The sequence below is a fragment of the Orussus abietinus genome, unplaced genomic scaffold (assembly GCF_000612105.2).
Source record: "Orussus abietinus isolate OABI.00-Male unplaced genomic scaffold, Oabi_2.0 scaffold39, whole genome shotgun sequence".
Lineage (NCBI taxonomy): Eukaryota > Metazoa > Arthropoda > Insecta > Hymenoptera > Orussidae > Orussus > Orussus abietinus.
This window is the reverse complement of record NW_019394554.1, coordinates 303775-319038: the sequence shown is the minus strand read 5'-3', so window position 1 is coordinate 319038 and position 15264 is coordinate 303775. Positions and strand designations below refer to the sequence as shown.

At 47.2% G+C, this 15264-nt stretch overlaps 1 protein-coding gene across 21 annotated transcripts in view; it reads right to left on the bottom strand.

Moving 5' to 3' along the window:
- The window catches only part of LOC105697572 (calcium/calmodulin-dependent protein kinase type II alpha chain), a 96471-nt gene that overhangs the window by 35226 nt on the left and 45981 nt on the right, over positions 1–15264 (bottom strand). For 11 of the 21 annotated variants that reach the window (XM_012420994.1, XM_012420996.2, XM_012421003.2 and 8 more), the window contains exons 4-10: positions 4491–4545; positions 3843–3981; positions 3598–3700; positions 3236–3414; positions 2902–3024; positions 2727–2810; positions 255–297 (exon numbers count right to left, since the gene is read on the bottom strand). In XM_012420994.1, coding sequence (XP_012276417.1) covers positions 255–297; positions 2727–2810; positions 2902–3024; positions 3236–3414; positions 3598–3700; positions 3843–3981; positions 4491–4545 — 726 coding nt within the window. Of the gene's footprint in view, positions 1–236; positions 298–2726; positions 2811–2901; positions 3025–3235; positions 3415–3597; positions 3701–3842; positions 3982–4490; positions 4546–15264 lie in introns of all 21 variants that reach the window. The other 10 variants (XM_012421010.2, XM_012420991.1, XM_012420992.2 and 7 more) reach the window with 1 other exon arrangement.

Here is a 15264-nt window from a genome sequence, read left to right as displayed (position 1 = left end):
AGGGGAGAAGTGGCGTATCGCAAAAGGCGAGATTCTTTGCCGTCGAGAAGCCACTTACTGGTCGGTCGGCGGAACGATAAAACAACATGGCCACATGACAGAGCATCGGGATAAAGTGGCAAAGAGACAAGTGGCAGATTCTGTAGTGTGAATGGAAGAAGGCCAGAGAGTAGAGGAGGAGGTAAATACGATATATCGCGGTCCATGAAGCGCTGAAGAGGGCCGGAGGTACTTACCCTGTGCATCATACTTACTGGAAAAATTCCGCGTCGCTATCATCGTCGTCAAGATGGCGCCCTGTCGACAGACGACACGAGAGAATTAAATCACACGTCAGGAGAATAAAAAAAAATTAAAAATTAATCGAAAACTTTAAAGACAGGCTGGATAAAATCTACGCCGTCTCGCGTTACGAAGAGAAAGAACAGAAAAAAAAATTCCCAGCAAAATGCGATGTCTTTGAATTCCGACTTCATAATTTACCTCAGGAATTTCGGTCTCCCTCTGCCGACATAATATGAACTTATTCTTCAAGGCTCTCATGATCGACTAATATAATCCAAATTCCCTCTCGTGAAACTGGAAACTTCTGTCATGTCACCTGTCACGAAGTCGGTGTCACTCGTTTCACGGTCCACGAGAACACAGGAAATGAAACTCAGGAATTGAAACGTTTCACTGAACTCGTAACGTTGCGGTGGTCTGGCAGATTCGACATTTAATAGAGGCAGTGACGTCATGAACGGCCAATGGCCAGTAGTTAGATTAGATGTATCCCTGATTTGAAATTTCCCTTGAAGGTTTCAAGTCTAGTCCCAGGAAAAGTCAGCCATGACGAGCGTGACTCGATGACGCGAGTCGCGGGTCAATTACGAGAAGACGAGTGCTCTTTGAACGACTCGCCGAGTTGTGAAGAGCGACGAGAACGAGCTGCGGAATCCTTCGACGAAAGAGTGGGGAAAATCGAGGCCTCCGATCCTACGGGCCGAAATCCTCGTCACGAATTACGGACTTTCGGAGTTACGATTTTCAGTCACGAAGATGGCCACCAAGGTCGCCATGGCGTCTCGATTTCACGCCATCGTTGGAAACGAATCTGACTCACGATCGAACCCCGTGGACCCGAAAACCATGACCATACTATAAATTCGACGTAAACGAAACCAATTAAGAAATCATTTCTTATCAGGAATTGAGATTTAATAATAACATAAATTTCACCGGATTTACGTGGTTAAGTCCCGATCGAGCGGCATCGGCGATCGACGTAGAGAATAAACTGTGTTCAAAGGCGAGACCCGACGATCCATCGATTACGAAATCCCCGGTAATCGAACACTGACTGGGAAATATTCCGCGTAATAATACGTTTTGCGGCGATCTCCTCTTCTGGGAGGATCGAAGATATCGGGTTGCGGTAACCGAGATGGCTTTGCAGATTTATTTAGAATTTTATTAATAACCCAATTAGTTTTAATGACGACCTAGACCCGTGTTTATTGGTACAGAGAGCCAGTCGCAAGAAACGTCGCTGAGAGATTAATAAATTAATTAATTAACGAGATTTATCCGCATCTAAAGGCGACCGCGTCGAGATCTCCGCGAGGTCGGGATCGCTGTCGATCGTTCGGCGATCGTGATCGAACTGTCCATAGTTTTCTCATTAGTTAAGCTCGCTGACAAGAGGCTGGCAATTTTTTACCCGCTTCGAGTCCACTTTTACCAACCGAAGGAATTGCCGATCTCGATTCGAGGTGTTTCTCAAGACGGGCTTTCGCGATTTGCTCGTTGTCGCGCCGACGAGGCTGGTTAAAATGGCCGACTCGCCTCGATAATTGCCAAACGATTACCGGCAGCATTGAAAAACTCCGACACGTACTTCATTGTCGGAGGCGATCATTATCCTCGATTATCAGGTGATACGCAGGAGGAAAACGCCGCCGTTAAAGTGGGACAAAAACTCGAGATCCCTCGACGCATCGCGCGCCTCTCAGGCTTATTTTCTTGTTTAATGAATTAGTAAAGGTTTAAATATAAATTCTTGTCAAACAAAACCAGCCTGTTTTATATAAACACGCAATTATTATTACTGGCAATTAGCTGAAAAATTGGAAATAAATTCCCCCGCGAACTTATGGAACGGCCCGAGTAATCGGCCCTTTGTGGATTTCATTTTGATCGGCACTTTCGAGTGCTTATTTATCAAATTTTATGCACTTCAGGAACAAGGCGTGGCTTCGAATTCCGACTCCACCGTGAGGAGAAATTGCCTCGATTCGAGGGGAGGTCACAAGTCAAATTAGCAACGAGATATTCGGCTCTCACGGCGGATCTCGGCAAACGGGTCGGGTTCTCGATTGCGAAAGCAACCTTTACGGGGTCATGGAATCACTCTCCGTTTATGGAATTGGACATGTACCTCTCCGGACCGAATGCCAGGGGCCGATGTGCGTGTTGGGCATCGATGGGCATTGCAAAATTCCGGGCTGAGGTAATTGGATTCGGCTCGAGAATGCGAGTCAAGAATGCGAAGGAAGAGTGCAAGTCGAAGATGCAACCTCTGATTTTTGGCCCGCGCGATATACATTAAATTCGACAAGATCGCGGCATCGCGTTTGGGATGCAAATGCGCGGTCCTTAAAAATGGCCAGCTCCGAAATTGTTAGCCTTAATGATATATAGAAGCCTTGAAGAGAGTATTCACGCGTAATGGAGCTTTAACTCACCTTTAATTTGCGCCTGGCATTGAACTTCTTCAAGCAATCGACGGTCTCTTGCCTGTGCACCACAGAGGCAACACGCTCACGTTGCTGCAAAAAGAAGAGGAAGAAGCGTTATCGATGGGATGCATAAGTCGAAAGTGACGCGAGGCTGGAGATCAGAAAGATTAAGAAAACGTACGCAGATCCATGGATGCTTCAGGGCCTCGCTGGCAGTGATCCTTTTGCTCGGGTTCACCGTCAACATTTGGTTGATTAGGTTCTTTGCTTCTGGTGTTACAGTGTCCCATTCTGGGTTTGGATACTGCAGGCAATGACGAAAAATCATCAGCGAGGCGTCTCATTTTTATACATTTTTAGAGATTTTTATCAATTATATCTCGTGTCCCTTATCCGACGACACTCCGAAAAAGTTCCTGGAGTGAACTCGATCGAGATCGCCGGACTTATTAACGTAGATAATTTGTACGCTAAGAATGGTTAATAAATCCCGGAGGTATTGAACGGTTCCTTACGTCGTATGCTCCAGCCTTGATCTGGGAGTACAATCGATGCTGGTCCTCGTCCCAAAACGGAGGATATCCGACCAGCAGGATGTAAAGGATGACGCCGCATGCCCAAATGTCGACGGGCTTCCCATAAGGTTCCTTCTTCAGCACTTCCGGACTGAGGTAACCGGGCGTTCCGGCGAAACCTACAAACGAGAACTTTCCATCAGACCTCCTCTAATCGGCGTTCCCGAAATTCCTGGGGGGTCCAATCGATGGACCAGGACCTTCCACCGGGAAACGGCGGAATTTCTTTTTGAGATACACCTTCCTGAACCTACTGGAAGGATTCTTCGCCCATTAATAACCTTCGAAAATTGTCAACTTACCGTACCATGCCTGTGCTTCGCCCTGTACTTCGATCGCGAGTCCAAAATCCGCCAACTTCACCGCTGCGCCCTTCGCTTTGCTCGCAAGGAGCAGATTTTCGGGCTGGAAATATTAATAAGGATATTTGTTTTCTTCACGATTCGTCTTGAACTATATTAAGGAGCGACATTATTTTTCCACGTCTAAGTGGGATTGTTTGGTGAAATTAATTATTTTCAGGAATTGTTCAAATTATTCTTGGCACCTTTAGGTCCCTGTGCACGACTCCGTGGTGGTGGCAGTGGTGAACGCTTTCCAGGATTTGTTGAATACAATGCGAGGCGTCGGCTTCGCTGTAAAATTCCCTCGCGACGATGTCCTCGAAGAGCTCCCCGCCGGTGACTCTGAAAGTTCTCTCTAAATTTCGCGGCTTTCTTGCCATAATTGCGTTCGCGACCCAGCCATTAGGCGTTTCGCGAATCGCGGCCTAGAGCATGGCGAGCCGAAATACACGCACCGTTGCAAAAATGCCTCCTGTAGATATTTCCGTAAATAGGGCTTATTCTTAACGCGGCGAATTTAGAAATGACATGGGTGCTCCCCAAGAAAATCAGGAATAATTCACTCGCGCAGTCGAGTGCAGTAAAATGTTACGCGTTATTTCCGGACGAAGACAACAAACCGAAGCGACCGTTTCCGCGACGTAAATTGACTGAACCGATCGACAAAACGATTGTAATATTAATCGCCAATTGATTATATCGCTCACTGAAGTCTGGGAAGTTTCCCAGGGAACGAAATAATTCTCCAGGAAATAACGTGAAATCAAATGGAATCCAATGAAATCGCGACCAGTCATGATCGATAACTCGAGAGATTTTAAATGGTAATTGAAAATCATGAAGCCACTCACAAGTCGAAGACGAGGTAGTGATAATTCTCCTCCTGTATGCTATCGTGTAATCTCACTGAAACAGAAAAACACGGAGCAGGGTAAATGGCGCGATCCAAACGACCGGGTATTTTTTTCTTATGTTAATACCGATTATTAATATCGGTCGCCGGTAGCGCAGCGTTCGCTATTTTCCCTTCCCGCCTCGAACTGCACTTCGCATTAAATCGTGCTCATAATTGCCGCCATGCATTACGCATTATCGCGCGACGGAATCACGGGACGCCCGGGCGCGAGCATTGCAATTTGCAACAATGTGATTTATTGCAGAGGTGCGAGGGGGAGAGTGCGGGCAGCCTGCAAAAATAGAGCCCTTTTTCAACGGTCGACTTCGGTCACTTTTAATGTCTCGCGTGGACGTTTTTTCTCATTGTAAAACGGCCCGCCTCTAATTGCGCGGCCCCTGGCAACTTAAAATTAAAAGTGGAACAATTCGCGTGACTCATTCTTTGACGGAGAGAAACGATATCGCCATTATGGTGAAGCAAATGCGTCTTTTGGTGCGCCTCCGCCACGAAAACAGCGATAAATCGTCAAGAAATGAGGGGAAAGGACAATTCTTTATTTTTTCATGATTCCCTGTCACCGGGAAAAATAAATCTCAACTTTATATGTAAAGAGTATTTCATGTTGTAAGCTAAAAAGTGAATAAGAACTGGTATTTCTCGGCTCAACGTTGGAAACAAAATGGCCGCCATGTTGCCCGAGAGCGTCGCTGCGGAAAGCTAAATTCTACGCGCAAAGGACCGTCTCCGAGTAAACGTAAGCTGGCCGTTGTAACGATCGATCGTTTCGGCGTCTTATTACTCGGGAAACGATCCTTCCTCCTGAGAAAAATCCGAGTGAAACTTCTCGACGGGTCCGCATTTCTCGGATGTGCGCGCCACCTGGAGCGTATCCTGGAGTTTCGCGAAACTCCCGGCCGGTCGCGGAAGTTCTTGCAAGCCTCGTAAGAACCAAAATGGACAGCGGCGTGTAAGAAGCGACTACGTGTCTGAAATGCCTTATTGGCATCGCCCTACGACGTGTGGACGGCGAAAGAGCCAAAGGCGAAGGACAAAATGAAAACCTCTCGCAAAGGCCTCTTTTCTCCTCGATTGAGCGAAAAGGAGACCGGAAAATGGACGCCTCGAAAGTCGCTTCTTAAAGCCAAAAGCGTGAAAAAAAATATATCTCTAGAAAAACAAAACGTTATCAAGACGGATAATTTTCTCATTGCGTTTTGCAACAATGAAAATATTTCCAGTAATATTTTCATCTCATAAGTCGATATTTTCAATTTTCGATGGACTTCCTTAGTGGCGGAGCGAAGAGGCGTCGCCAAGAAACGTCCGCCCAAGCCGGCAATCAATTACCCTGAAACGGCGATTCCGTGTCATCGATTAGGGTATCCATAAACCTTTTTTCTCCCAGGGCTCGCATTAGGGGACCGTTTACAAGGAGTTCCCTCCCGAGATTTTCTGACACTAATGGGGAGACCGATGCCCCTTGTCTGTCGCAATTAACGTCTGACTATCAATCGCCCTGCACCGGAATATTTCGCTAATAGGTTCATCCAAAAGTTAGGAATTGACCCGATGATTCCAAGATCACTTCCTTCACGCCTGGGGACGTTGCCAAGAAATGGCGTCCCATCTCTCCAGAGGTCCATTGGCAGCTGAGTAACTCTACCGAGTAGAATCGGTCCATCAGGAGCAGACTCCACTCTTTTCGATCGACGTCGAGACTCCTGCCAAGTTCCAAAGTGCTCGGGGATTCAAACTCGGTTAAACTGGAGGATGATTCTTGAACGATATGGAGGGCTCCGTCCCGGCTAATAAAATGGACATCTCGATTCCTCTCTAATATCCGTTTTCGCCGCTTCTTTTCTCGTTAACAGGTCTTTGGAAGTAGTTACGGCCAATCATTTCCTCCGGTATATCGGACGCGGAAGGAGTCCCCGCAAGGAACACGGTTACTCGACCGTTAATGGAGTAAGAGATGACGAACGACGTGGAAAGAGAAAAGGAGAGGATGGGATTAGCGCCAAAAAGATCTCCACTCGAGCGAGTGCAGCGCCGAGGGGCTCGGGTGTTCCGGATGTAAATCCCCGTCGACGGAACTCGTTAGCGCGATCGTTTCTTTGGGGATTCCGGAAATTTCAAAGATCCAATTGGCAGAACTTGGAGAGCCCGTCGAGAGCCTGGTCGATATACCCCTCGCCGGTTTCCTCGCCTCGGCGATGGAATCGCGCCAGAATTGGAGAACTTGTAAGTGGAACCAGGGCCGAGCTCGGACCCGGGAATATAAGGCCGAGCTTGGCCGGCGGAATTTCTCCCTCGAGAGTTTCGTTCCCCGATTTCCGATGCATTCCTTCGACACAGAGGCGACCTCTCCTTTACGGAATCCCTGAGAAACAATTCGGCGAAAACTCAATATCCACGATGTCATCGAAAAATCCTGCTTTCCCCGCGAAGTCTTGGGAATAATTCATTTTTTTATTAACACTTCCAGGAATTATATGATTATTTTGGGGTGATAGAATATTTTGAAGATTTTAAACAAAATATGTATATATCATTTTGTATGCTCGTCGTGAATATTTATCCGAGGAATTATTTCATTTGACTGTATTTGCGATAAATCGACTCGGGTTGCAGGTAATCACGCAGTGTGTTTCTCAGTTTGGTGTCCTTTTACAGTCAACCGGTGACATCAACTGCACGAGCTCGTTGCCTCGGGGTGTGCTTTTTCGTTTCCATTTCGATATTATCGCACCGAGGTGAGACCGGGTCTGGTATCTCCTTCGGAGAGATTTTCACCCCGGGAGAAGATAGGTTCAAAGAAAAGCGAGGAAAAGGACACCTCTCGATGTCCTTTGGAAAAAGTTCCGCGAGGCGGATCCTGGATACGTATATGTCAGCAGCGGGTCAAAAGAGTCTCGCGCCATATACATCCTCCAGGATGAAGGTATCACTTTTTACCGATATCCCCTGCATTTCAAGGGATCTGCAGAAATTCGAATAATTTCCGACCCAGCAGGATGGAGCATACAATTTGAAAATACCGTGGAGTGTCTGTACGTAAAAGCCGTGACTTTACATGTCACTTTGGATTTTCTGGAAATTTTTCTTCGCTCTCACCTTGAGGTATTTTTTTATATTTTTTTAAAGGTACAAAGTATTTCTCTCTTTATCGGGGTAGGAAAGAATTGTACGTGGCCGAGTAAGGAAACGTGATCAAGGGGAATCCTTTTTCTTGGTCCGCGGTAAGTGAAGTTCCCTGCAACGTCGGTAATCCTGGTTCCAGGATATCCCGTCTCGGGTCACTCGGGGTAATAGAGTTGCCGGGTAACAAGGGGAGCCCAGAGACAGGATAGTAATCATCTTAACGTCGAACCGCAGATCCATCACGAGCTCCTCTTACGTCGGTAACGTGTACGTATATCTCTCGTGATACATACATACATACGTAGGTACGTGGGGGCATACATAACGCGGAGCAGGGTACTTCCCGAGGGAATGGTCCCCAAGTCCCACGAGTGTGCTCCTTCGATTTCCCGAGTGAATCGTTCCCTTCCTGTCTAATCGACTTTAACCCGTCAATCGGACCAGTTCGATACCTACGTCGATGTCGATTTCAATCGGTGTGAGAGAACCAACGCGTGATTTGTCCTCGATGTGAAGGATGTACCCCGACGAAAGAGAGACATATTGAATTTCTTTGCCGATATGATAGATAAGGAGCATTTTTTAATTCTTAATACCGATTGGGTGCATTGACCAGATCGATTGATATCGAATATCAGCTTGGCGCGGAGAGACTAAGGGTTAATCCAAAGGCCGATGCGAATCCTTCGAAGAAGATGGACTTCGTTTGCTTATCAGATAAACGGACCCCTTTAGAATTAGAAGAGGTTCCCCTAATGCCCGATCGATTCGGACCCATCAATCCGATTGGTTAGATAGTTGCCAATGACCAGCATGAGGGAGCTCCTGAGTTGATTCGCACCCACGTAGAGGATAATCATTTGGATACATCAGAGCTTATCCGATAAATGGACCCCTTTTTAATGTCGAGACGCCCCTTTAATGTCCACTCGATCTGGACCTATCAATCCGATTGGTCCATCACTCACGCTAATTCGTTTCTAGGGAGCTCCCAGGAAGACTCGCAGGAGAGGGAGATTATCAGGACGCATCGCAATCCGTCTCCACCTCTGATAAGGAGATTAGGATCCCTTCGATCCGCGGACCTATGGCAAAGAGACCCAGTTGAATACATTCCGAGTTTGGATACAGAGATGGGAGAAATTGGAAACCCAATTTCAGAGGTCTGAGACCCCCGGAAGTGGTGGGCAGGAAGCGGGGTGGAGTCGCTTTGCATTCGAGCAAGGACCCCGTTCCCCAATATCCTGATGAACTCGTGTCCTGCGATCGTTAGCCTTCAAATTGACGCGATTTCGCGGGGCTTTTTGCCGGGGAGAGAGAGAGAGAGAGAAAGAGATAGAGAGACGCGAGAATCGGCGAAGCGTAACCCAGATTGTGCGCCGGCCGAGTTAAATCCGCGTCGGTCGATAAGCGGTTAAATATGGCGGCACCTCCGAGGGGAGGAACGCTCCTCGATTTATGAGATTCACCTTCGAAAGGCGCCCTTCCATCCGACCCCGAGGACATAACATCTCGATATCACGCATCCTGGCCCGGCATTAATCATTCGCACCGCGTGTCGCGTACGTTTTGCGTCTATTTCGAACACACGTCGCGTGCGACCGCCGCCATTTGCCGCGCGGCGTCTCTTCGCGGCGGCCATCTTGGAGAACGTCTTTCCTGCGCGTCGTTTATTGAAATTTGGCCCCCTTCTGGGAGAAAATCCCCGGGAACGTTGAACCCTACATCCCCTGGCTGAATTTCTGGTCTTAGGATCCCGAATCCAGATGGAACGAGCGTTTTCCCTCGTCCATTTCACCGACTCGCTACCTTCCTCGGCGTCCTTGCGACCGCAATATGGCGTCGTGCCCATTAATCAGGCCGGTTTCCTAACGGCGTAAGTCGGCGCTCCCGGAAAAATGGCGCCGCCACGCCACAATAGGACGCGGGAGATATATCGCGTCTGTTAGCCGGGTTTAGCACCCTATTTGGCAACAAGCACGCCCGGTGACCATCGTAAAACCTCAGACAGAGGTTAGGGCCGCCCTAACTTGAACCCCATTCGCCTCCCTATGGGGAAGCTGCGACATCGCGGGAGCCTAATCGACACGGCGAGGTCATGATCCCTTATTTTCCGTGGAAAAGGAATCGTACCTCTCGTCGGATTGTTTTTATCTACGCAGACTCTCCATGTTGTTTATGAAGCGAGAGTATATTTATCGATATTTTTTTAACGATTTTAGGGTGCGATCCAAGGGGTGATAAAGGGGGAAAGGCCGAGGGTGGCGTTCGTTATCTTCCTCCATTTTCGCGTGCCGGAAAACTCGGAGCACCCGAGGCGAAAATAATCCGCATCTGCGACACGCGTCCCTCGAAATGAATTCCGCTTTCAATTTTCTTCTTCGTTTATACCGGCCACGCGCAAAAGGCAATACCGCTATGACATCTGTCGGCGCGAACTGAAGGTGAATAATTGTTCTCTTAATTAAAACGGGCATTGCGTACCTCATTTTCACCCGGCCCGGTACATCGCTGTTAAAAACAGACATCGCGTATCCTTTTAAACTGGGAATTGCCGTTCCGATGGGGGCCTTTTAAAAGAGCATTGTTGCTTTAATGGAAACTGAAACGCGGGGCACCTTGACGGGCGAATAAAGCGTGGATGAATTATGTATCATTTCGTGCATTTCAATATCATCGAGTTAATGGCGACTCATTTAAATGTATTTACATAAGTAAATAATATCTCCCCTTGCTACGAGACTCGGGGAAAAAAATAAACATTATGAATAACGTCAATTGGTATGCGCGATTCCACCTCTGGTGGAATTTTTTCAGGACTTCCGTAGAGTCTTGCCATCCATCACTGAAAATTGAAAAAGTGATTAAGGTATATCCCTGGATAAAATGCGAACCGTTGCGTTGTGAATATATTATTATTCTGCAACCCTCGACTAGGGGAGATCGATACGAGAATTTTATCTGATCCACTTGCTTTGAAGAAATCACTAGTTCTACGCGTAAAGGGGCTTCAGCACGTGCAGGTAAGATAATTTATTGCTGGGGAGAGTACACCTTTAAAACGAGCTCCAGATCATACCTTGAAGATACATTGCCCTGTGGTTTGCCCTCTCTTTAAACTCCATTTACGACGCGGTATGACTCTAACCCTCTTATTAAGAAAATAACTCACAACTGCATGTGGGAATTTTTAATGACTCCCGATTTCTCCGGCTCTAAAAAGTAATTTTCACTCTGCTAACAAGTGAAAGCATAAATATACGGAACCGCACGTTAAATCCTGGAAATAAAAATTAAAGAAGAAATCGCGAAGTAAAATTGATAAGTATAATTTTCATCTCCAGACCGCGTCGAGGGAGACTTCAACGCAAGGCGGAACCTCGATCCGTACTTCGAGTCACTCGTCTCGCAAATTCCCAAACATATTGTTTCACTTAGCCCAGATTCCGTTTTCCCCAAACTCCGGCCCGGAAGTCCGGCTTCTATCCCGATCCGGAAGCTGCGATGAGAGCCATTCGAGACCGGCGCCTTGTGGAGCGAAATAATCCCCCAAATAATTCCAAGCAAGTCATTCGAGGTAAACATTAGATTGAGGAATAACTTCCCGCCGTTTTTAACGTAAAGTAACGTAACTAGGACTTATTCCTCAACCTAACCGATGACTTTTTAATTTAATTACAAAAGTATGTTCCCCAGTTTAATTATCACAGGCGATAAGAAGGGTACACCGTGTCCATCGCTCTTACCAGACGCTGGCTCGCGTTTCACCAGAAAACCGTGTCTCGTTTCAGCCCTAGCTGCGTCATCTCTTGATTCCTGATCTCAGGTGACCGAATAATTATCTACGGGACACTAACTCGCAATCACGCCAACGGCCGAGCCGAGACCTTCTCGTTATAATTTCCCGGCAAACGAAACGTCAGCGTCTCACTTTGGAGTGAAAAATCTCGCATAACATCTGGACCAGAGAGCAAGCCCTGTCCGCGCCTTGTCCGACCAGCGGTGTGTTATTACGCATAACTTGGCTCATAAATCTCATTGATTTACCGCAAGGCATGCGACGTCGCATTAAATCCCAGCCAATTTAATGGCGAGTCGTTAATAGGGCCGCGATGCGAAGTTAAGGCACAATTTAACGAACGCCTCGAGTGTCTACAGGGGATGCGAGAGGTTTTATCGTCCTTACCTCCTCTCGGTACCGTGGCAAGAATAATAACAAATGTAATTTAATCGAGGTACCATCGGCTTGGGACTCTTCCAAGAAATTGTACAAGAAGCCGCGTAAATCCTTGGGATTCTTTCCTTATTTCTTAAAAATCAATTACGACTGATTGCAAGACGGTATTTTTTTTTTGTTCCAAGGCAGAAAATGGAGTACATCAGGGTTTTAGGTCGACGGCTTTCGGTCGGACTTTGAGGGGTAAAAGCTCGTCGAGGGGTGCGATGGTACCATTTCCGGCGCATTCGCGGCGGCGCTGATTGGCTGCTTAAGCGGCTCGGCGTTTTAGACATCAGCTCTTAGGGGAAGCTTTTCCTTTTTCCTTTCAATCGACGTCGGCGAGTCAAAGGAAACCGCCCTCGCTGCTTCGGCTCGGCAGATCCGACCTGGGGGCCGGAAACGGGAGGAAAATTGAACCGGAGCCCAGAAACGGAAGTCGGATGTCGTGTATCGACCCAACTCGCTTTTGTCGAGAGCCAAATTACGGGAGAGCCGCCCTGGCCTCCGAATCTCCTAAATAAATAAATTTCCCAGGATCCCTCGCGCCTAAAAAAATATTATCGAGTATCCAGGAAGAGATCGGGGGGTGTAATTAATTTCCACACGGTTTTCGGGAGGGGGTCCAGGAATTAAAGTCGTGAGATCGTTGTCTGGGAAATCGCGCCCTGGTCGGTCGAAGAAATCAATTGGCCGTTCTCCAAGCACGAGGTCTTCGGCAAGGTCCGACTTTCTGCGAAAGCTTGCCAGATATTCGGGCTTTCTGGTCAAGGACAAGGTTTTCGGGGCGCCTATCTCGAAAAAGCCTTTTTCCCCACCTCCGAGTATAGACTCTTCAAACTCCGTTTCGGCTATTTCGCGCGCGAACTCCCTCGCCCCTTTTAGAAGGTTTGCATATTAGTCGGGGCTCGATAAATATTAACGACTCGAAAGCCCGCCAGAGCTCAACGACCCGTTACACTAGTGTCGAGACTTTGTCTACCGACATGTAAATTCCGAGCCAGCGTTTCGCCCTCCACGAGTCGGCCTAACAAGAAGCAAGGAAATTTTGAGCTTGCAATTTTCATATCAGCTTCCCTGAGGTGTTGAAATCATGAATTAAAATTCCCCGGAAGTCGTTCGCTGCATGGACTGACTTTGGCAAAATTCAATCTATTGCGAAATTGAAGTGGATTCGGATGTGGCATTTTTGAGTATTAATTTGCCACGCGAAACGCGGTTTTTATGGAATGGAAATGGCGCGTCCCATTGGGAGTTAGCTAAATTTTAATCAAGAAAATGTATCTCGAGGCGGGTTACGTATTAGAACAATGTAGAATGGGGTGGGAACAGAGAGATTTACGGGAGGATGTTTTAAAAAGACCGAGACGAAATCATCGTTCGAATTTCATGACGAATTTAATCCAAATGCACCTGTTACTTGCACTTCAAAGCGTAACTCCCCTGCGTACATTAACCGCGTGCCATTTGCTCTCCGGGCAATTAATTGCGCCGTTAAAGCTCTCCTCCCTCGTTGCACTTTTTGACACTTTGCGTAATAAAGCGGAGCTTTGAACGCGAAGTCGCGGACCTCTGAACCTACGACTTCGCCCACTACTCTGTTTTACAGCCTTGACAAATTTATTCCTCGGCCATTAATTCCTCGCGGAATAAAGGAAATTATTATTCCCACGTTCGGTCGAGTAATCCGGAAATTTTCGTAGTAATTTCCAAATCGCGACACGCGACTGGGGACGGAATCGCCTTCTATAAGGGATGCAACGATTCCGACGTCAGGGAATCCCGCGAGTCTCATTTTCCCAATTATCCATTTTCATTTGCATTCAGTCGAAGGGGCAAACTTTGCCCCTGGAAATTACGTAACCTCGCATAAATGGAATTTAACGCATTGCCCCTCTCGGTGGCCCATTCCGAAATGCCATCAACTGCAAAACCTAGAAGAGCGAAGTTCCCCTAATACGCTGCTTTCAGGATTTCCTCTCATTTCCTAAACTACGAACGACAATGAGACCCAAACTGCCAACGGAATTTATCATGTCACCTAGACACAATTTAAATAATTACATAAAATATCTCTCGCAATTTGGCCGTCATAATCTCATAAATCCAAGATCAAATTTCATTATTTCACAGATGGAGATCAGTAAAATCCCACATGAATTGTCTTTTCGTTTCTGCTTCATTTCTGGACTCATGATTGATTTTTGGGACCCTCTGAATTCGAGCGTCCGACATTTACGATTTTTTCTTTTAATTTTTTTATGCGACCCAAAACGCATCCGCTCGTTCTAGGATCGCACTCTGCCTTTTGGATGCAACGCCAAAGGATATTCTGGAGCCCGAAAACGTCGGGTTCCATAACTCGAAGGACTTTCGCGCAATCAGCGATGCACATTGCTGGCAAGTTTAGGACCAGGCGCCGGCGAGCTTTTAGCTGATTGTACAACCCGGACGGGCCGTGCTTTACAGGAAACGGCCTGGAACTTATCGCCCTTCCATTCGCGGCGATCTCGAGACTAAATCTTCCCGCTGCGAAATCCGCTTTTCTGCTCGATCGTCGAGCGACACGTCCCGCTATCATCCGGATGGCATTCCCGGATGCCGGCAAATTCTCCCGAGCGACGATAGCTAATCTGTTCCCCGAGGATATATTTCGGCCCTCTAAACCCGATGAAATGAACAAAATACCGCACTAAATAATATTTGCTCGTAAATAAAAATTTCATTTTTATATGTGGAACTTCTCTTTCACATATACAAAATAAATGGTTAACTATAAGTGTCAGTCAGAAGGAGTTAAGGTGATATGGAAGTGCCGTCGAAGAGGTCTCGTTGAGGAAACTTTTCGCCGACCTGGGTGTACCGAATCGTTTGAAACTTTATCAAAATTTGTTTATAGATGTTTTTACAACGTTTTATAGAAATTTCATGGGGGTCAGGGCTTTCCTTGGAGTCTCAATATTCGCGTGGAGAAGTTGAAAGCGATTCGCTACACCCAGGAGAAAAGTTTCACGATCGACCCTTCGGCTGTCACTTTCATATCGCCTTAAGATGTCCGCAATGTAAACATCCCAATTTTTCGTCGCGCCACGGCAATTTTATTCGAGTCCAATTTTATAAGCATTAAGAAAAGCTCGGAAAGAGCTTTTTCATCGGCGGGGCGTAAAACCTCGGCAAATGTAAATCTCCCCAGGGACGATCGGAGCCGCATATTAAATTTCGCCTGCGGATTCCTGCGAGTCGGTCATAAAATTCGCGTCAACCGGCGGTATAACAAACGCCCCCGCGGTTTCTCTCCGTAATTTATCGCGCCGGCGCGGAACCGCTGCGATTCCGCGCCGGGTCGCACGTCGGACCCTCGCCGGAAATT